The following is a 22,650-nucleotide window of genomic DNA, read 5'->3' as shown; positions in this document are numbered from 1 at the left end:
GCATGAGTGAATTTCAATCTGCATGACCACAGCTCACACTTTGCACCATTAATGCTAAACTTTACAACTCTATAGTCAAAACACAGAAAACTTCCTTTACAACCCTGAATTACTATAGAACAGTTTTCTCCGCCAAAATGGGTCATTCAACTAATTTCACGCCGTAACTTCAAGCAAACAACAACTAAAAGAAAAAAGAACAAAAAAAGCCCCACATACACACAAGAGGCAAACTATAACGATTCAGAAACAAACACAAGTTCCACCACAACTGAAAATAGGTGGCTTTGGTGTTGGATAAATGGGGTGTGATTGTTGAATCACCTGAAAGAAAAACCCTCCTTTCCCTGCTTGTTCTTCCTTTTCTCTGTCACAGGCAGGGACCCCTTCCACTAGAGCAGCTTGCTCCAAGCCCCTGTGTCCAACCTGCCCTTGAACACTGCCAGGGATGGGGCAGCCACAGCTTCTCTGGGCACCCTGTGCCAGCGCCTCAGCACCCTCACAGGGAAGAGCTTCTGCCTAAGAGCTCATCTCAGTCTCCCCTCAGGCAGGTTAAAGCCATTCCCCTTGGCCTGTCCCTACAGGCCCTTGTCCCAAGCCCCTCTCCAGCTTTCCTGCAGCCCCTTCAGGCACTGGAGCTGCTCTCAGGTCTCCCCTTCAGGAGTCTTCTCTTCTCCAGGCTGACCCAGCCCAGCTCCCTCAGCCTGGCTCCAGAGCAGAGCTGCTCCAGCCCTCGGATCAAGGCATATCAGCCATTTGATCATTCAAGCAGGTACCTGATCTTCTTTTCAACCATCAGTATTCATTTTCAAACATGAAGAATTTCTTTACCTTCACTCACTACTTTCGGAACATCCCCTTTGGAAAGGAACTTCAGCATTTTCTTCAGAACTTTCTTGTGAGATTTGGAGGTCTGAAAATGCAAAGCCTGGCACCTTAAAAGGAAAAGATTACCACCATTGCTTTTGGGAAAGATTATTTCAAGACTAATATAGGTTAAGGAGCCACTTAAAAAAATTACACTATAGACGTATTTTCTATTTCTTAAGTTTCATTATATGAAGTGGTCAAATATTTTATCACCACTTTTGAGTTAATAACATTATACTGCATAATATCCTATACACATATAATACCTGTACTGCATAATGTCATTCTTTATGCCATGTTATGCCAAGGTGACCTCAGGCAGTGCATAAAAGCTTTCCTAGGAGGCTAATGCAATAGATTCTTTCACTTATTCATCTTTAGATACAGCATTGATACCAACTACTTACACAGGAAAAGCGTATCTAGAATTATTCATACCCTGTTTAACTGACAGCCTCTCTTATTTGGACTACTAAGACAGTGTTTGTAGGATACAGACATTATAATTCACCTGAAACCAGCAAGCAAGACAGCAATCACAGGACTCTTTTGATTGCAACCCAGAAGCAAAAGGCAAGGGTGTACACTTAGCAGGCTGCTTACAGGGAACTATCAGAGAGCCACTGATGGGCCTATGCACAAACCCAACAGCACTTATTTCGCCTTCAAAGTATCATTACAAGTAGATAAACCCTTCAAGTGCTGTTACGTATGTAAAGCAGTAAACACAAACGGTTGAACGTATCTGAAGCAGTCAAATCACAGTAGTAGATTTTGAGCTTCTTACCTTATCGTGTATTGAGGGCAACACGTCTGATTCATGATGGGTTTGTAGACATATTTTCCACTTCTAAAAATAAAAATAAATATGCATCCATTTGTTGTTGCTCATACTACAAAATAAATGTAAGACCAACCTTTTTTTTTTAAAATAATATCAAAATATTACATGATGAGTAACAGAAACCAAGAAGCAAGTTCTTCAGCTTTCTGCTACTATATTAAAATACTATCTTTCTAAAATATTAGGCGCTAAGAAGAAGCTCTTCCCTGGGAGGGTGCTGAGGCGCTGGCACAGGGTGCCCAGAGAAGCTGTGGCTGCCCCATCCCTGGCAGTGTTCAAGGCCAGGTTGGACACAGGGGTTTGGAGCAACCTGCTCTAGTGGAAGGTGTCCCTGTCTGTGGCAGGGGGTTGGAACTGGGTGAGCTGTAAGGGCCCTTGCAACACAAAGCAGTCTGGGATTCTGTAAGTATTTTCCTGTTCAACCGTGTTACAAAACTTCAAAGAGCACTGCAGAGACAGTTCTACTGCAATTACTAAGAGAAACTAGTCAATTGTTTTCACAGACTGTCGTCGTTTAAGCCCAGTCAGCCAAAGCAGTCTCCCTCTCACTCCCCCCCTTCTTCCCTTCCCCTGCTACCAGAGGGATGGGGAGGAAAATCAAAAGAATATAACTCCAATGGGTTGAGATAAGAGCAGTCCAGTAACTAATGTATAACACAAACCTCTACTGCTACCACCAATGATAATAATGATAAAGGAAAGAACAAGGGAAGACACTGCAACTCACTCACCCACCAGCCCGACCCAGCAGTACACTAACCCTTCTGGGTAACTCCCAGCATGACGTGCTGTGGTATGGAATAGCTCTTTGGTCAGTTTGGGTCAGGTGTCCTGTCTCGGCTTCCTCTCGGCTTCCCCTCCTCCCTGGCAGAGCATGAGGCTCACAAAGTCCTTGGCCAGACTAAACATGTGAGCAGTAACTAAAAACGTCGGTGTTATCAGCGCTGTTCCCAGGCTGAAAGTCAAAACCACAGCACTGCACCAGCTACTAAGATGGAGAAAAATGACTTCTACTGCTGAACCCAGGACACAGACCTAAGTTTTAAAACTGGATTCTAAACTCTATCTAACCAGTCAACCGGGCTTTGTCTTTTGTTTTAAACTTACCTTCGCCATCCTCTGTCTATGAGATCCTGGTAATCTTGAACTGTCATCGAATGTGCCCACATACCTGCGGTAAATAATACATTCAACACACTTGACTGACCATGGCTATGATTTAAAACACAAGAAGATATACAAAAATATGACTGTAAATCTGAGTGGCTCACGGCGAGTTACAAATAAATGACTTTCAAGGATTGGGCATATTCATGTATGTCATAAATTACTGATTTCAACACACAAAGTGTAAAAACACCAAAACTAAGACCTTGAGATGCAAACCAACTTGCAAATCAAACTGTGGTAAAATACTGGCACAGAGAGGCAGTGGATGTGCCATACCTGGAGACATTCAAGGCCAGCTGGGCAACCTGGTCTAGTTGAAGATGTCCCTGCTCATTGCAGGGGGGGCTGGACCAGATGAGCTTTGAAGGTCCCTTCTAGCCCAGGCTATTCTGATTCTACACTGCTCTGACTGTACATGGTAAAAGTTCACCTCTCTGCCTGCTATCTTTGCCAGAGATACATCAACAAAATAACACAGAATTGCTCCTTAATCTTGTTCTCATCTGTTGGAAACACCAAGCCAGAATTCCTCCGAGCAGCGCTGAAGCTGACGCACACCATTCCCAGGGACCCCCTTGGACAGCAGCTGCCTGGTGGAGCAGAGCTCAGGGAATGTGTGTCACCTCTTCACCCAGGAAAGCACATCACCACTTCCCATCGAGCTGTCCCTAAGCTAAACCTGTCCAGCCACAGATCCAGAGCCATCGAGCCTGGCCAGGCCAACACACTGCGCCCTGGGTTAACCCCGTGGAGATGGAGCCTCCGCCGTCAGTGAAGGGTCAGAAAGGACAGCTGCGCCTCAGGAGTAAAACTGCACCGAGAGAGGGAGAGACCCTAACCACATCCTTACTTAGGGTGCACGTATTATGATCGCAGCAATTAAACAGTTCACGCTCTGCACAGCTTTCCCGTTATTTCTCGTGGTTCACCCTAGCCTGGAGAAGCACTCTGATCGATCCCGACCATGAGGCGAGGCTTCCCGGCGAGCCCATGGCCTCCGCGGCCCCACACCGGCCCGGCCTGGCTCTGCGGGCTGCCCCGGGTACCCCGGCCACCTCGGAGCCCCCACGCCCGGAGCAGGGGGCGGCGGGCGCCGTCGGGGGAAGGACAGTGCTCGCCCCCGGCAGGACGGAGGCTGCTGCACTCCGCCGCTCACAGGCGTCCCTCAGCCCCAGGCTGGAGCAGCTCCGTGGCCTCCAGCTACCTCCGGTAGCGTCCCGGCCCTCACAGCCCGCCCTGCCCGCGGGCCGCACCGTGGGAGAGGTTGCCGGTCTCGTTCTTGCAGTAGCCGCAGCGGTAGCCATCCTCTCCGCCGAAGTACTCGACGATGCTCGGAGAGCCGCCGGCCGCCGCCATCTCCGCGGTGAGCCCCTGGCCGTGCCCCGCCGCCCGGCTCAGGACAGCGCCCTGCCCGCCGCCACACACCGCATCCCGGGCCACCCGGAAACAGCCGCCGCCGCCATCTTTGCTACGGGCAGCGCACGGGGAGCGCCCACAGGAAATGGCGGACCCGCCATCTTTAGTGAGGGCGGCGGCGCTGCCCCTTCACAGGAGACCGGTGTCTCAGTCCCATCCCATCCCGCCGCCTCCTGCTTACCGGCGGAGACCTTCCCCTGCTCCGACGCGCAGTAACCGCAGCGGTAGCCCTCCTTCCAGCCCTTGTACTCCACCACGGCGACAGGCATGGCGTACGGCGGCCCGGCTCGCCTCGCCTCAGCGGCCCTGCCCGCAGCGCCCCGCCGGGGCGAAGCGAGGTGGAGGCGGCCCTCGGAGGAGGCCTGGCCCCGTTTGCTGGAGCTGCTCTAAAAGAGCTCCGCGTTCTGGTGTAGAGCAGAGATGATGGAACTGTGCTTTCACACACCCTCTGGGCCTGCCCACGTTATCACCCCCAGAAACACGCTCTGACAGCATCGGCAGGACCTCCTACCCCAGCTGCTTGATCAGAACCCTGCCTGATGATAAAGGAAAAAGTCCTAAAAACTCCAGACAGTGCTCCTCCAAAGAGGATTTTCTGGAGATGGAGCTAAACATTATTTATTTTGTATTAAAAAAATAATATAATGGCCACATACAGCTGTCCTGCCTTAGTTACAAAACCAGATACACCTGATGTCTTTTTAACTAAGTCCAAGGAAGGAAGACTTTTTATGTGCCACTGAGATCAGACTTGCAAACTCAAACCTTGGTTTTCAGAGGACTAGGATCAGAAAGACATCATCAGTTTCTCCTGCAGCACCCAACCTCACCTAGGTAACAGGATTATCGCAGCAGAGATGGTTAACCATGTAAATTCCACCTGCAGGCCGGTACTGGGGAGAGGCGAGGGATGTATGAAGGGGGATAGCATTTCATTTTTACTTAGAAGCATCTGTAAACTTTATGTAAAGTAGCAAACTAAGCCATAATAAACAGACAGTATATGGTAATAGCCCCGTGACAGGTAGAAACAAACCAGCGCATAGGAAGTATCAAGATGTTCTAATAGAAATAATTTTACAACATATATACATATAAAACACTTTCTGAATGAAACGTTTTAACATATTTTCTGTAAGGCACCTAGGGGGAAAGAAAGGAAAAAAAAAAAAAAAAAGAAGAGAAAAGCCAGTTAAGACAACATGCATTAAGATTTGGAACTTGGCAAACAACTGTGACAATAAAAAAATTCAGTGCTATGGCTGAATGGATTTTAGAGGGAACCTGATGGTGTTCCCTTCTTTTTTTCCCCACAAGTCCCTCACACTAATCTATTAACAACATCACCTGTCAACAGGTTAAAAGAAAAGATACAAAAACTAAGCTATGATTCTTCACAGCACTGCATTCCGAGTATAAAGCTACAAAAAATAACTCAAAAATAGCTACAAAAATAACTGACTGACACATGTAAAAATAGAATCATAGAATAGTTAGGGTTAGAAAGGACCTTAAGAATCATCCAGTTCCAACCCCCTGCCATTGGCAGGGACACCTCACACTAAACCAAGGCTCTGTCCAACCTGGCCTTGAAAACTGCCAGGGATGGAGCATTTACAACCTCCCTGGGCAACCCATTCCAGTGCCTCACCACCCTCACAGGAAAGAACTTCTTTATATCCAATCTAACCTTCCCCTGTTTAAGTTTTAACCCATTACCCCTTGTCCTATCACTACAGTCCCTAATGAAGAGTCCCTCCCCAGCATTCTTGAGGGCCCCCTTCAGACACTGGAAGGCTGCTATGAGGTCTCCACGCAGCCTTCTCTTCTCCAGGCTGAACAGCCCCAACTTCCTCAACCTGTCTTCATACAGGAGGTGCTCCAGCCCCCTGAGCATCCTCGTGGCCTCCTCTGGACTTGTTCCAACAGTTCCATGTCTTTTTTATGTTGAGGACACCAGAACTGCACACAATACTCCAGGTGAGGTCTCCCGAGAGCAGAGTAGAGGGGCAGGATCACCTCCTTCGACCTGCTGGTCACGCTCCTTTTGATGCAGCCCAGGATACGGTTGCTTTCTGGGCTGCGAGCCCACACTGAAGCCGGCTCATGTTCATTTTCTCATTGATCAACACCCCCAAGTCCTTCCCCGCAGGGCTGCTCTGAATCTCTTCTCTAAATAAAGGGTTTTTTTCATTTAACTACTGCATAGAAGATCAGATTACTTTGTTCCATTAAGACGTCAACAATGTTCAGATGTTACGAAGTTGCCCTGCTCATAGTTTTTCTACATTTATAAGTCACAGGTAGTTTCCCTGCAGTTCTTCAATATGCATAAGGAACTCATTCACTGTATCCTTTTTTATTTAGTTTGATTTACTAAAAAAAATAAGTATCCTTATTTAATTTGATTTATTAAAATAACTTACCTGAAGAATTAATCTGTCTCCATTTCATCTTCATTGCTATGATAAGGAGGGCTAATCATCGGTTCTGTTATTTCAAATGTTTCTACAATCTCCTGGTTAGAAATGACAAAAGCATGTAAGTTACAAGAACTGAATTATTTCCATTTCGTTGAAGTTACCATCATGTAAGTAATAAAGTTTCTCATACTGAAGCACTACTTCAAATTACTAAGTATATTTGAGTAAGGGACAAAGGAAAGGAGTTGTACGTGCTAAAAACTACTTTTTGTTTAAGATCTAGTACAAACAGCAAGCAGTGAGGAAACTGAACACAGAACTCCTCTAAAAGCAACTATCATTCAGGAAGGGAAGAAACAGATGCTATTTATGCAGTCCTTATACAAAACAGTAAAAGCAAGTCACTGCACAACTTAAAAGCACTTAAACTGGGCAGGCTTCAAGGATCAAAGATGAAATTGCTACCCCAGTTCTCAGTGTTCTTGCAGTTAAAAGCATTCACTAGATTTGTGATTGTTCTGGAATCCATAAAGTTAAATGCAGTGATAATACAGGAACTCCTGTCCTCATTAGAGTATGTAACAATGCAGTACATATAGTCCTACACTTAACAACAAAAAATAATCAGAAGTATCGAGAGCTATCTATTATACCTTCCAGTCTTTATAGTTCAGAGACAAGACAACCTGGTTCCTCGCTCCAGCACTATGGCCATCCTCCCTTTCCTCATTGTCTTCTGAAGGCTCTGTGCAAAATACAGCATTTCCAGAGTCTTTATACTCATAAAGTCAGCCTCCTCCAGGAGTGCAAAAGCTTCACAAAAAGCAAATCAATGATACATGCTGCATGAAGACAGTCTCCAGCAATAGCCTGTATCACACACTCCTGAAGAAATTTCTTTAGTCTTAAGTCCTAAAAATTGAGGAACTAACATTTCAGTCATAGAAGGTCCTAAGTATTTCAGCCTTTCCAAAATCCCACCAGTTGTAATCCCACTGATATCCCACGCGAATGAAAGCTAAAGACCTCCTACATAGGATAGCATTTCCCTTACAACTGTTCTGAAGATGCAGCACTTCCCCAACACAGGTAAAGGAGACTTCTTGCATCCAAAAATCTGTTTTCTCAGCAAAACCTAACAATGCTCGTTTATGTATTAGTGAAAATATCACTTTGAAATAAAGGGTTATTCCCTTTCCTTTTATTAAACAGACTCAATACTTTTGGTTCCTCTCATAAATCTCTTTATGCCTTCAATTGCACTCACTGGATATCCCCAAATCTCTACTCTTGCAGCTAAAAATACACCTGAAACTTCGTGAACATGCAAGATGTAGCTACTTTTCAATAAGAAAACAAAACCCCAACAATTAGTCTTTTAAAGCTGGATTTTACCTATTATTGGCAATTTATCGTCATCCAGCTTTATTCTTGCAAAACCATCCTGAAAAGACAGGATTTAAAGTTTCATAAGTTAGACATGATTAAGGTAATGCACTGAGATTTCATATTTTAATATATTACATCATAAACAAGTACATGTATTGATACAGTCTTAACTGGCATACCAAATAAGAATAGTTTAAACACAGCATTCACTCATTCACAAAGAATGCAGCTGATATAGGACAACTGGTAACCTGAATTAGAAAAATAATCTGTTTTATTAAAAATCATTATTCATTAAATATACTGGACTGAACCCTCCATGATCACATCACTTTTCACTATAAACCCGAATTTAGACAAATATATTTGTAAGTTTTTCTGTTTTTCATGTTATTTGACAAACTAAGTATGAAGTGCAAATCTACAGATTCGAAAGGTATATTAAACACTGCACTAACATACTTTCCTTCAGCCTCAATAACACTTCTATACTCCCTGACTACTCTTCTAAAATCTAACATAACGTGAGGCAGAATCCCTTTTTGAGATGTGCATAACAGCAAAAGTTTCGTTACTGTTTTGTTGGTAAATTAACTATAATAGAAAAATCTAATAAAAAATATTATACTGTCAACTCTGGTTTCTTTTTTATTCAATTCCTAAAATATCACAGACTGTTTGTAGAAAACAAATCAGGATTCCTAATATTTAAATCCTAATCTGTCAGTCTTGAAGCCATAAAAACAAAAATCATCTTTCTAGTTAACTCCAATATCCAAAATAAGATTTCAAGAACATGTCATGCCTTACCCTTATAATGAAGGACACATGAAAGATGTTTTCCACAGTGCGTGCAAAGGAGTTGGGATCAATCACAAGATCAAAGAAGGAAATAGGTGTACTAGCTGGACATGGAAAAAAGGGGTTGTTAAAAAACCAAACAGGCGGTACACAGACCTAACACATGCAAACATAAAGTCAGGGCTCCTTTTAAGAGCTGATTGACTGTTTATGTCCATTTAGTTACAAAGCTGAATTCTCAGTTGCCTGAAGAAAGAAACAGTTCCTAGAGATTATTATTTTCTTCCATCTTTTGCCACACACATACCCATACTTGGTAACTATTTGATCCCCTCTGAAAAACGGCATGTTGTAGTAAGAGAGAGAGGATAGGGTTTCAATTTACTTTGTAGCAAACAGCAGTCAATTAGTGTTCATAAAAATAGTCTGTATCCTTCAACATGAAGATTTCATAGAATCCTGGAAGAACCGTAAAATGCCAGGCTGGTTTGGGTTGGAAAGAACCTTAAAGCTCATGCAGTTCCAGCCCCTGCCACAGGCAGGGACACCTTCCACTAGAGCAGCTTGCTCCAAGCCCCTGTGTCCAACCTGGCCTTGAACACTGCCAGGGATGGGGCAGCCACAGCTTCTCTGGGCACCCTGTGCCAGCGCCTCAGCACCCTCACAGGGAAGAGCTTCTGCCTAAGAGCTCATCTCAGTCTCCCCTCAGGCAGGTTAAAGCCATTCCCCTTGGCCCGTCCCCACAGGCCCTTGTCCAAAGCCCCTCTCCAGATTTCTTGTAGGTATATACCTTTAGGTATTGGAGCTGCTCTAAGGTCTCCCCAGGGTCTTCTCTAAGCTGAACAAGCCCAGCCCTCTCAACCTGTCTGAGAGTTTTCTACTTGCAAACTCCAACTGATTTTGTTGCTATAGTCTAATCACTCTTAACTGTAGATTAAGAGCGTTCATCTTCTTATATTAATGCTTTAAAAGCTTACTGGAATCATACTTACGATCATTTTGAAAATGAGTCTGCAATAATCCCAAGATCCTCTCTACTTCTTTTTCTGTAGCTTCCTGGTGAGACTCCTCCATTTTTTTTAACTGGAAAAAAAGAAACACAGTTTCACCTCAAATAACCCCTGTAGCAAGACAAGAAGATGAAAAGGGCTTTTTATGAACACCTAACTTAAAAGGTGTATTTTTCTCTCTATGCCACTTATGCAGAGTCACAGACACACGTATGAAACGTAAGACAACTTACACAGTGGCTTAGGAACCAATTCCCATCTTACAGAATCAACCTGAAAGGCTGTAGTTTGTATGTTTTCAGCCTATTTACAGGGCTACGTTTACTTTCCAATTATAACTTTCCAAGTTACGCCTAATGGCACACAGTCTGTGAGTTTATTGTAGAAGTTCATTTACAAGTGCAGAAAGAAAAGTTAAAGATCTTTTCAGAAAAGCATCTAAGTTTACATGTAAGAAAAGTGAAGTTTAACATGGTCAAAGGACACGATTGTGATTTCAGATTTGCTCATGAGCTGTATAGCAGGGGACTCCAAAGCACCCTCCAAGGACTGTAACCTGCACAGTACCAAATACACTTCTCAAGTGGTCCTCAGCAACCTGTTTGCTGTTCCTGTTAGTTAACAATTTCCCTTTGACCACCCTGCAAGCTACAGAAACTTCTACACATACATATATATAAATCTGTGTTAAATATATGTAAATCCCCAGCTCCTCTTCTTCCCAGTACAAACTGTATCAGAATATTTGCTATCACTATTTGGATTATTCTGAAGTAGGCTGCATTTAGAAAGCCATACTCAACATTTTCACTATGAGGGTGCCCAGAAAAGCTGGGGCTGCCCCATCTCTGGCAGTGTTCAAGGCTAGTTTGAACAGGGCTTGGAGCAACCTGCTGTAACAGAAAGTGTCCCTGCTTGTGGCAGGGGGTTGGAACTGGATAAGCACTGAGGTCCCTTCCAACCCAAACCAGTCTGCGATTCTATGACGTTGCCTCTACATACTGGCATTATCAGCCAGAGGCTCCCTGCATCAACATGGTTAATTCTTTCAAAGGAAGCCTCCCTGGAAGTATTCTCAGACTTCGGCCTTTCTGCCAGAGTACAACAGAAGGAATGGGAAAACAGCAGAGAAAATAGTGATTAAGGGAGTCAATTAGTCTGTTGTTACGTGCATTTCTGTGCAAATGAAGTAGACTGTTAGATGCTTTTTTAACTAAAAGTTGAAAATGCACTAATATAGAGAAGTTTCATTTCCTTTCAAAGCAACAAGCATCAGAGCAAATAAAGTAATTTGAACTTGTAAAAACAGGCTGTAAATCCTACTTCCTTCCACTCAGTGAAATACTGCAGTCCACACAAAACAAATTGAGAATCCTAATAATGAAGTCTGAATTCTTTAGTCTGAATCCTTTAGCACTATACAGTTCCTAACAACAAACCCCAAACCATCATGAACTAGAAAGATTTACAAGTCAGTTGTAATAACTGTGCCATAAGAAATCATCAATAAAGATAACAGTTCACAAACCTGAGCAGGCATTGCCCTTTTTTCCTCTGTTCCTGTAGTCTTTTTCTGCCTCTCAATCCGCTGCCTTGGTACAGGAGGATCAGACTTGAAAGATCCCAACCTAACCAAGATAAAAAGAACACATATATGGAAATATATGATATGCTAAGAAATCCACAAAGTGAGTAACTGATCTGCTGAAAAAGATGCAAAGTAATGACTGATGTCTAAAAATAAAGCCTCAGCACACGCAGATTTCTGTAAACAGCCATCCCCTAAGGTTGTTCCCAATATATGTTGGCAGCCTCATAGCAGAGTTAACAACAGATGCATAAAATTTGGTGCAATTATTCCAACTTTAACAGAAAATTTTAAATCTCCTTTTCTGAAAACTGAGTAAGAAATTAACTTCCTACGCTCTTCTATCTCCATTTGAATTTATTACTGACTTTCCTGTCTGAAAACTCTCTCCATACAGTATTTATCTCTTTTTTATCTACTGTTTAGTTTCTGTAAGTTCAGGTTTACAATTTTTTCATATATAGTCAATCATAATAACATTCAGTACACTAAGAAGAGACCCAACATTTCTCATTAAACAATGCAATATAGGTGCTAGATTTCAGCACTTTCTTGAAGTGCTTGCCTCTCTCCATTGACTATATAAGGAACTTAGGCTCCTTACTTTGGGTGCCTTGAATCTCCATCAAGCTAGATGCCTAAAGGAGAGAGTGTGAACTGAGATTCAATTCAAGTTAGTTCAGCAGGTACCCAAATATTTTACAGCACTTAGAATCATAGAATAGTTTGGCTTGGAAAGGACCTTAAGATCATCTAGTTCCAACCCCCTTGCCATGGGCAGGGACACCTCACACTAAACCATGGCACCCAAGGCTCTGTCCAACCTGGCCTTGAACACTGCCAGGGATGGAGCATTCACAACTTCCCTTGGCAACCCATTCCAGTGCCTCACCACCCTCACAGGAAAGAACTTCTTCCTTATATCTAACCTGAACTTCCCCTCTTCAAGTTTGAGCCCATCAAGAATAGAGTCAGAAACTAGCAGTTCTTTTCCTAAACTGAGAACTACACTTTATTATATTAATACTTTGTATTCACACATCCTCCATTAAAAGGAGATGTGTGTAAAAAGAAGTCCATCACTACTTAATTCAAAATGTAATTAATGAGAAAACAGTCTTTCTTGCAGCCAGTTTTGTCTTAAAATAGTAAAAAGGTTTTGAAAACACTTATCTTTTAGAGTTTGAACGTGCAAAGCCAAGTTGGAATCATCTTAATTAGCCATCCACCATTAAATATCAGATATTGTATGATCAAATTAGTAGATTCAACAGCCTTCTTACAGTGAGACTTATTGGGTGGTGGAACAAGTGTGAAAGCATAGACAACTAAGTAATACTCTCTCAACTCTACTGCTGATATTTAATTCAACTAGATCCTGCTATGGCTGTCTTTATGAGAGATTTAAATTGGAGAGCTGTCTATAAGCCAGGTGACTAAGGGTCACTTGACAGCAGCTAAAAAGGCCCCTACCAATGGGTTGCTTACGCAAAACGAGAGATGATGCTGATTCTACACAGGCCACTTGCCAGTAATCAGGTGATTTCTTCTGAAGGCAGAGACAGAATGCAAGATTCTAAAAGACAACCCATTAACACAGATATACAAGAAGAACTGTTGGTCTCTTCTTGAGAACAGAATCATCAAGATACAGACCCTGAGGGACTGACCTTCCAAAACTATATAGGGTGGGGGGAAAAGGCTTCCTGTATTCATGATTCTGGCTGCAACTTGTACGGCAAGAGAAAGATGAGGGAAGAGTCAGCTTTTGAAAGAAAGACAATCGCTTCTACTGGGTTTGGTCTGAAGCACGTAAATAAAGAATATCTTGCTTTCTCTACTAGATACAAGTGATGCTATTTTGTAGCCAAGACAAACCAAAATCAGAAAAAGAAACATTACGAAAGATTTTGGAGACAAAGAGCTCACCATACCATAAGAACAAAGAGCACACGAGTTCTTATTGATACTCTGTGACCAAGATTAAACTCTACTCAAGCCCAGGGCATTAATGATAAGAATCAATTAAGGCCATTGACTTGTGCTGCAGTTTATACTATTTACTTAAATAAACTTACATGTAGTGAAAAGAAGGTGCTCTTCTGAAGTACTTTTCTGTTTCTTCTCCCAGTTTATGCCAGGCATCACTAGGCAAATAGCCTGAAATGCTCTCAGAATCATTATCATTTTCTTCTGCTTCTATGCGATTTATACCCATGAAAGTTAACTAGAAGATAAAAAAAACCTGCAATGAAAATTCACTTAGAGAAAGATCAGCAAATACTTTAATGGTGAAATACTGTATCACAGTGTTTTGTTTTGCTAGATTAATACTTAATACCACTGCACAAGAACCTCCACTTCCCTGCAGATACTGTGAAAACAGAAAAACACTCACATACACACTTGTATTCACAGCAAGCATTGGAAAAAAAGAGCTATAGGTAAATAAAACTGCCTATGCTCCAACAGAACTTCAATGAAACGACCATGTAGGATAGTAGGTGTTCCTGCCCATGGCAGGCCATTGGAACTAGATGAGCTTTAAGGTCCCTTCCAACCCAAACCATTCCAGGACTACTTAAATTGCACTATAAAGCTAAGGCGTCTCACAGTTTCTTAACACCACACACATCCAGGAAGCTTAGCTCCTCAACATCATAAAACAGCTTATTTGACTCAACCTTACAGCCAGCAGCCAGACTTCCCCAGAAAAAAACACTTCAAAACAATTTAACTTGATGGGCTTATTTTATATTGCAGAGTTCTACACTTGACCAAAGACTCACACTCCTCATTAATCTGCTGTAACACAAGAAGAAATTTTCAGGGAGGGGAGGAAGGAAAAACCCAAATTCTTCTTCAAAGCTATTCTAAAGTGACTCTTCCACCCAGTCACAGTACAAAGAGGCAAACATGTCAAGTCTAAAAGAATGCAAGTAATCTAAAGTCCCATGTCATGTCAGTGATGTGGGGCCTTAAGAACTCCTAAAACATGTAAACCAGTGGAGAGAATAAAGTAATTACTCAGCACTACTGAAGCTACAAAACAGTGAGCATAAAGGAAGTGTACAAGGCTACCATAAGAACACAAACCAAAGTGTGATGAAGGAGTTCCAATGCACCAAAGGGAGGGGATGTCTGCATTTTAAGTTATATTTTCCCCTCTGCATACTGGAAATACTCAATACATAGTTTAGAACAATTACCAACACTAAACAGAAAGTTAATCAAAGAAATTCACAGGAAGAGTTAAATTCCATCAGAACTGTCCTGTACTGCCTGAAAACTTGCTCTAAAACAAACAGGGCAAACCCCTAGCAAAACTGTTGGCAAATTCAGTCTAGAACTTACCAAGTCTTCTGCAAATACTAGTGAATCAAATGTTGTCATTTCACAGTGCAACTCGTTGGCCTTCTCCTTTCCTAGATTTGATGCCAAGACAAGAAACTGGGCATCAAGGGCAGCCTCTCGTGCACTGGAAACTGTTACAGGAAAGATTTTATGTTAATAAGATGAAATTGTCAAAAAAAAAACATGAAAATTTAGCATACAGACTATCTTAGGTATAAAGCCTTATAAATCATTTTATTGCAATGACCTCTAACACCTGTACTTACATAATTCTTATAATAGTATCTGCATCAAAAAATAAGAAAAAAGGAAAAGGAGAGGATGACAATGCCAAAGGCAAGCACGGAAAAATAACACAGCACCCCAAAGAATAAAATGCCTTCTTTATTGAGATGGTTTCCATCTAAGTGAAATGAAACCCACTAACTGATACCTTCTTTATCTACTGCTTATGTATACTGCTCTGCAGTGTCAAGATAAAGCAGTGAGAACTTCCAAGCACAAAAAACACTAAAGTAATATTAGTTTTCTCATATCAACATATTCGAGTAATTCCTCTTCAACTACACATTCTCCTTCCCTTTTTTGTTTCTAAGGCACCATCGCCTCACACTTGGCCAACTGTCAAGCAAAGGCCTCTAACAAGGACCACAGAATTTGTTTTACCTCCACTAAACAGTTTATTGGCTTCTTCCAAAGCTTCTGTCAGCCTGTTGCTTTTTGAACTCAGCATATCCTCACGATTTTCTGGGGGACAAACAAATGAAATCTTATGTTACTTAACTATAGAAGCATCGAGAAATACAGATTTACACCTTAATCAGAACTGGCTGGGTCACACACATAAAAATACAGAATATAGTTATAGTACATTAATTGCAAGATTACGTAGGCTCCGTTTTTATTAATGTGTATGCATTAACTCAGTTTGAAGTAATTTTTCATTTCCCTCAATGGTGTGAGATCTATACTGGATCTATACAGTATAGATATCTATAGATAGATATCTATATAGATAGATATCTATATAGATAGATATCTATATAGATACATCCTATATAGATGTATCTATACATACATAGGATGGTGAGGCGCTGGCACAGGGTGCCCAGAGAAGCTGTGGCTGCCCCATCCCTGGCAGTGTTCAAGGCCAGGTTTGGACACAGGGGCTTGCAGAAAGCTGCTCTAGTGGAAGGTGTCCCTGCCAGTGGCAGGGGGCTGGAACTGGATGAGCTTTAAGGTCCCTTCCAACCCAAACCTGCCTGGGATTCTATGAATTTATGCTAGCAGATCCCTCATGGTTCCAGTAAAACACCTGTATCTGCGTCAAGGCTGCTACCAGCTACCATGTTACTCATCTTACCTTTAGGTTACTAAGGATTTTCAAGGAACAAACAAACAAAACCCCCCAAATGAATGCTTGATGACTTCTGAAAATCACCATGCCAAACACAGTCAGTTGTATATCACAGTCTATGTACGATTTAACACGGCTTCAGAGGTCCAGTTCTAAACAGCTACTCACAACGCTGCTTTTAAAGACTTACACCATCTCAGTGACCTGACATACCGCTGCTGGTTTCTGCATAAACACAGCCCGGATAATCCATGAACTGCATTGTATTCCCTTGTAAAACACCACCACACATTTACTGAGCATGCAGAAAACACCAGCACCACACAATGCTAAATGCAGCACGGCATACTCCAACAACCATGATGTTTCTATGGGAAAACCATCACACTCCAACGACACAGATGGGAAGTGCTGTCACGTCTATCTAGAGAGCTGCTGAAAATCCCACAGCACTTTCGGAAAGCCCACGAACAACTTTCAAGGCCGGGCAGATAACTTGCACCCAAATTAAAGCTCAAACACCATTAAGACAAAATTAAAGGCTCTGCGTTTAGCTCCAGGTCTAAAGCTGACAGTTTGGCCCGCCGCATCAATGCGGTTGGGGCGGGTAAATCCCTCATACCCTTGCTATCCCAGGGCATGTAAACGCTTCCAGGGAGGCAAGATGTGGATCCAACCGCAGGCCCATCGTTTCAGCAGCCCGAGGAACCCGGTGTTCCAGGGGAGCGTTACGGGCTCCTCACACCGTGAGGCCGGGCTCCGGCCGCCGCTCCCGGGCTTACGCTGCACGCTGTAGATGAGCTCCCGGTACTGGTTCCGGATGATCCTCCTGCTCTGCTCATCGCCCTCGCCGCCCTCCAGCCGCTGCGGCTGCTCGTCCTCCGCACCCGCCTCTTCCATGTCTCTGTCGGCGGAGCCCGGCGAGAGCCCCTGCAGCCGCCGCTGAGGCACGGCGCCGTTCCTCGAGGTGGACGGCAGCGAGGCGCGGCCGCGCTCCGAGCTCGAACTCCCCGAGGAAGAGGTGACCCCATCGCTGCTGCTCGACCCCGACATCGCTGCGCGGCGCCGCAGGCCCTCAGCCGCCGCCGGCCCAGCACCGCCGAGCGCGCCAAGGCCGCGGAGACGCCGCTACCGGGCGCGACGGTGGCCCGGGAGGGTCAAACAACAACGGGAGGTGGGGCCAAGGCCTCCGCAGGCTGCGGGCATGGCGGGCGCCAGCCCCGCTCTGAGGTAATGAGAGGGAATGCAGCAGGCGGGGCCGCGCCGGTCCTTGTTCCTGAGCTTTGTCTTTGTCTCGGTCAAAAATAAACGGCGCCTGAGCTGTTCGGAATAAATCCCCGAGACATCCGCTCACGCGGGCCGAGATGGGGCTTGTTACTCCTTGGATTAAGCAACTTTTCTGCTTCTAGAAGCTTCAGCAGGAAAGCCCTAGAGGGCTGTATCGAGGAGTGGAAATGTAAGGATGAACCTGATGGTAACGCGTCTTTCACCTGCTTTTAAGCTTCTCTAAGGTCTGAGGAGCAGAAGAGGTGAAAATTGCAGACAAAAGGATGATGCCCTTGGCGGAGCATCTTTAATACATGTTTCCATATAAATGTGTCGGTTAATCACTAAGCTCTCTGCTCCAGCAAATAAAGTAACAAATGTATTCTTTTAAGAGGAATAGACTCCTAAATTAATCATTAATCAGTGGTGGTGTTTATACCGAAGACAATAAAGCAGAGTTAAATGTAAGCATGTGTATTAGTAATTCAACAGGAAGAAATGTGACTTCAGTATTTTTAAGTTATCCAACAGAGCATTACAAGTCTGGAAAATCAGGCAATTAAATGCTCATTTAATCATGAGCATTGTATGTTGCAGACTAAAAGAAAAATAAAGCTTTAATATATGTTTTCTCCTCTCAATTCTATTCTTTCCCCATTGCCAGTGCCATTAGAATTGAGTTTAGTGTAATGATGAATCTGGCTTCCGATTTGGAGCAGTGGGCTTTGTAATGCCCCTCGTTGCTCTTATTTTCTCATAGTTCTCTTGTATAAATAGCAGCAATTTAGGAAGTGTGCTGAGTGATTATTTCTGACATCCTGATGATCCTACTTTAAGAATTCCTTAAAATAGACTTCTGCTTTCTATTATCACACCAATCAGATAAAGCAATCATTAGCACTCTCTGTCAGTTGTGAGTATAGAGTTTGCAGAAGATGCTCATGAGTATTAAAAGAACATGTAATAATATCAAATTGCTATAACCATAGAGTCACAGACTGGTTTGTGTTGGAAGGGACCTTAAAGCTCATCCAGTTCCAACCCCTGCCACTAGAGCAGCTTGCTCCAAGCCCCTGTGTCCAACCTGGCCTTGAACACTGCCAGGGGTGGGGCAGCCACAGCTTCTCTGGGCAACTGTAAGTAATTCAAACCAGCCATATATGCTAAAGGTTTAATTCCTGCTTTCCTGGTTACATACAGCAAGTAACTCCCCTTACTCATTTCATGATGTTTCAACAATGCTCTCTGCTTCAACATACCACGTGGTGGTCAAACATAGTGGCGGAATTGCATTGAAGTTTCTACTCTTTCAGTAAATTGTGAAACAGGAGGCAAGAGTCTGGAACCTTCCCACTTTCACAGTGACTTCTTGAGGTCTTCAGTAGGCTGGAAATTGTCTGGTATAGCAGCCAGAGAGACAAAAAGAAGCGGCTTCATCATCGTTTGGACCATCTAAGGCCAGTTTTGTACTGGTTCTAAAGCAAATTCTCTTACACAGGATTCACAGTTGCAAGACTCCTGCATCTTCCAGCTGACTCTCATTGTTAATGTATATTGACCTAACAAGTTAGACAAAGAAGGCATTCTAGGTATAGTGAACACTAGCATTTAGATTTTCAAACCTGGGAATCTTTCACGTTATTGATACAGGATGAAATGCATTTCATATTACAGAAAAGGCATTGGAATGAATATTCCCTAATTTCAACTGAAAAGCAAAGTTATTTTATTAAGAGGGCAACAAAACAACAAAAACTTACTGTTAGTTGCATTGATGAATCCCAAACGTTTTAAAAGAACACACACAGGAGCAGGGATTTCTATCCCACTGAACTCCCAAAACACAATCTTCTTTTCTTCATAGTGCATGTCAGTCATCCCCTAAATTTCTTATAGGTTAATAACTTAGTTGAGCATTAACCCAGAGGTGTGTTGGGTTCCCATGAGAATTTAACACACTTGTGAAACTTGAGGCAAAACCTGAAGCACGATTTACTGTGGCTCGATGCCATTAATGGGAAACTCTTTGCAAGTTCGCAAATGCTCTGATCCATGCAATGATACTGCCCATCAAAATGAATTCCTTGTGTGAATCCATTTACTCCAACAAAGCTATCCTAAAGGAGGATGTCGACCAAATACGTTGTTTCAAAGGCAATGGCTGACACTTAATATGATCAATATAACTTTTTATTATAATAGAAGATTAGAATAACACTATAGTACATGAAAAGCTGATTTCTAGGTACTTTCCTGATGACTTTAAAATTGCACCTTTTCATTCAGGAATTTATTTGCAGCTTTCTCAGCTTAATTTTCAAGTTTGTTCAAGGATTCAAAAGAATCCTACAAAATATAAATACACAGCATTAGCACTTCATTATGTGATTAATACTACTGTGTTGTTTTAATTACTGTGGTGTTTTATTAAAGTGTTTTCATCAGGTGTTCTAAACCATCTTCATAGGTCAAACTGATTCATTGTACAGTCATGGTTCTATGTTGTTTTCCCCAAACCAGTGCTTCTGCTGGACTACAGAGTGCAGCTATGCATAAACTGTCTTTGAGAATATGCTTAAAATACTTAATTTTTCAGTCCAAAGTTATTGAATTGGACTCTTGAACAATTTTCTATTCTCATACTCTATGTGACTAATAGGGTGCTGTTGAATTTGCATTGCAAATTCATTATGAGTAATATGCTTTTGGACCCTAACACAGAAAGTCTTAAGAGAGGATCCAAACAAGACTGGGGCCCATTGTACAATGCAGTACACAAACACGTGGTAAGGAATATTCCCTATTCCAAAGACTTTGGAATACAGTACAAAATGCAAAGTGGTGGAAGGTTCAATATGAGGTGAAAGGCTCAACACCTTGCTGAGGAAACCCTATTGTGTCCGGTCTCATGCAAACACTAATCTTGCATTTCTGAAGATGATTCTTGCTTTCTTGAAGTCTGTGTTTGACCTTTCCTAGTACTTAGACAAGAAAGGCCTTTCACTCATTAGGTACAAGAGCAAAATATCCCACAGATGCCTCTTTGTCTCAAATATACAATACACTAACAAAGTGTTCTTAGAGAGGCAAGCCACATTAACCAATAATTAAACACTAAAAAGCACAAGAGTGCAACAAATACCATGCAGCCTATAAATTCACTTTTAACAAGAATGTTGTGCACTATAAAAGGATTTTAACAGTTTCTGTCACATTTCTACTGTAGCTTGTATTGATATGTAAAATAAGACCACTCCACATAGATGAGTGGTGGTTACTCTGAATTCAGTTTTCAGTTTCACCACAAAGAACCTTTCACTGAAGCTGTGCATGTCACTTGGAAGTGGGAGGAATGATAGGAAAAGCCTGCTGCTGCTCTTCACGTTGACCAGTCACACTGCACACCTTGCGGCTACGTGTGAGACAGATGGTGGAGGCTGTAAGAATTCCTAATTTCTGTTCTGTCTTCTTCTGTGTTCCAGAGGACAGACTGGCAGTATCAAACAGCATAACCAAGTATCACGTCATCTTGGGTCAGCTGAAGAAACTGAGTCTGGGAGGATAGAGTATAAAGCTATAACTGCATCTTTTTACAGGAGAACAGAGTTTCAGGAGTGGTGGTGTCAGTCAGCACAGCCCTTGGGTACTGTCTCACAACTGGAGGGTGATGCAGAGCCATTGTGCCAGCACAGATGATTCTGCATGTACATTCTGCAGGCCTGCCTTAGATCTACACAGATGTCTGGGCTCTTGACTCCTGTTGATTTCAGTAGGAAGAAGTACCTGCATTGTGCAGTAACTAGATCCTGTGCTTCTAGCTCTTGCTGCAACAGTTGTCCACGAGCTACCTTATCAAGTGAATGATTTTTGACCTGTGCTGTAGCAGTGTTGTAGGCAGCAGCATCCTGATACAGGCAGAAAAAGCATGGAAGAGCAGAAGAGTGAGGGCTAAAACCAGTGTATCAGGCTACATAGGACGGGTTACCAGTCTCAGCTATAGGAAGGGCATATTGTGCATTATCTAAGAGGATTCAAAGCAGCATTCCCTTCCCATTCACAGTCATATGGCATCCCCCTGGCAATTATTTTCTTAGGAAAACAGGAGCAGTAGCTGATTTTCAAACATAGCTTAACAGCTGGAAACCAGAAGTGGCATAATGAAGCCAGCAGATTCTGCTTCCTATTCCACTGCCTCTGTTTTAAGCGTTACATTATTTATCTGAAAACTAATTTACAGCACATGCAATATCACCTCTCACGTCTCAGACCTTACCTGCCACAATAAAGCTGTTGTCTTCTGTAAACTCGCAACACCCAGAAACACATAGAAGCAGCTTCAGAGGAAGGGGAATTATAAGGGGATAGTATTAAGTAACTACCTTACCTGCCCTTAATGTGTGTGGACTTTCTCCTGCCTGTGAGTCCAGAAGTCAGGATGCAAATACAGGTCTAACAAATGGGAGTATATGGGAGTTACAATTTTTTAATATCATCTGACTATGCTTAATATGAGCTAAACATTTTGCAGTATTGCCAGACATTCCCCTGTAGCTTTTACTTTGAGTTCTGCTTGTCCAGATGATTAATCTCTAGTTTCCTGGATATTACTGTGCATATTTGCCAATTGGTCTTGTGAACAGTGAAAACAGGAAAAACTGGTCTGTGTCCAGCTGATCGTGAGCTTTCAAATTGTTTTTACCCACCAAGACTATTTTTTTCATTCAGTTCTCATACATGCATCTATGCAAAATCATATTGAAATGAGAAGACTCACATAGAGGAATCTGAAGAGAAATATTTCAGATGTGTTAGTAGAGATTCACTGTGTGCAGATTTCACCATTCCCTCTTCTGCCTCCTCTCAAGAGTGCAGAAATGCACACTAAGTTTCTGGCATTTAGCAAAGGATCTCCAATTGAATTATAATTCTTAATGCTGCATACTTTCTATATACTTCGATATACAACAGCTCCTGTAGATACCGTATTTCAGCAACAGGCAACTCTATCGTCAGCAAATCCAAAACAAGAATGGGGTTTCTTTACAATGCTGAGAAGTGAATGTTGAAAAGTGGTGTTCACTGTGCATCTCAGATGCCAATCTGATGTACATCTCATCTAGAGCCAATAAACCATGGATCTACCACCATTGATTCAGTATCAA

The 22,650-nt window shown here is 42.6% G+C and overlaps 2 protein-coding genes across 7 annotated transcripts in view; both read right to left on the bottom strand.

Annotated features, from left to right (window-relative positions):
• The window catches only part of ATE1 (arginyltransferase 1), an 84,810-nt gene extending 80,014 nt beyond the window's left edge, over positions 1-4,796 (bottom strand). The window contains exons 1-4 of one of the 6 annotated variants that reach the window (XM_057417302.1): positions 4,482-4,796; positions 2,822-2,885; positions 1,658-1,720; positions 832-935 (exon numbers count right to left, since the gene is read on the bottom strand). In XM_057417302.1, coding sequence (XP_057273285.1) covers positions 832-935; positions 1,658-1,720; positions 2,822-2,885; positions 4,482-4,569 — 319 coding nt within the window. In that variant the 5' untranslated portion in view covers positions 4,570-4,796. Of the gene's footprint in view, positions 1-831; positions 936-1,657; positions 1,721-2,821; positions 2,886-4,137; positions 4,417-4,481 lie in introns of those variants that run through there. The other 5 variants (XM_057417306.1, XM_057417301.1, XM_057417304.1 and 2 more) reach the window with 5 other exon arrangements.
• Positions 4,797-5,358: 562 nt separating this feature from the next.
• Positions 5,359-17,336, bottom strand: NSMCE4A (NSE4 homolog A, SMC5-SMC6 complex component). Its single transcript, XM_057417325.1, has 11 exons — positions 17,005-17,336; positions 15,532-15,612; positions 14,866-14,996; positions 13,590-13,738; positions 11,452-11,551; positions 9,906-9,996; positions 8,923-9,017; positions 8,119-8,167; positions 7,377-7,468; positions 6,727-6,818; positions 5,359-5,443 (listed from the first exon to the last, which is right to left on the bottom strand). Exons 1-10 carry the CDS (start codon positions 17,273-17,275, stop codon positions 6,735-6,737), a joined length of 1,143 nt encoding a protein of 380 aa, XP_057273308.1. The 5' UTR covers positions 17,276-17,336; the 3' UTR covers positions 5,359-5,443; positions 6,727-6,734.
• Positions 17,337-22,650: the final 5,314 nt, after the last annotated feature.

This window comes from Pezoporus wallicus, unplaced genomic scaffold (assembly GCF_028554395.1).
Source record: "Pezoporus wallicus isolate ANWC-B61680 ecotype Strahan unplaced genomic scaffold, APGP_CSIRO_Pwel_v1 contig_8188, whole genome shotgun sequence".
NCBI lineage: Eukaryota > Metazoa > Chordata > Aves > Psittaciformes > Psittacidae > Pezoporus > Pezoporus wallicus.
The sequence above is the reverse complement of the archived record's forward strand: the minus strand, read 5'-3'. Positions and strand labels throughout refer to the sequence as shown.

Excerpts from the sequence above, each read along its gene's own strand:
- NSMCE4A (XM_057417325.1), bottom strand. The coding sequence starts at position 17,275 with ATGTCGGGGTCGAGCAGCAGCGATGGGGTCACCTCTTCCTCGGGGAGT. Across the intron at positions 15,613-17,004 it reads GCTCATCTACAGCGTGCAGC|AAAATCGTGAGGATATGCTG; the intron begins GTAAGCCCGGGA and ends TTTGTCCCCCAG. Across the intron at positions 9,018-9,905 it reads GACTCATTTTCAAAATGATC|CTAGTACACCTATTTCCTTC; the intron begins GTAAGTATGATT and ends TTCCATGTCCAG.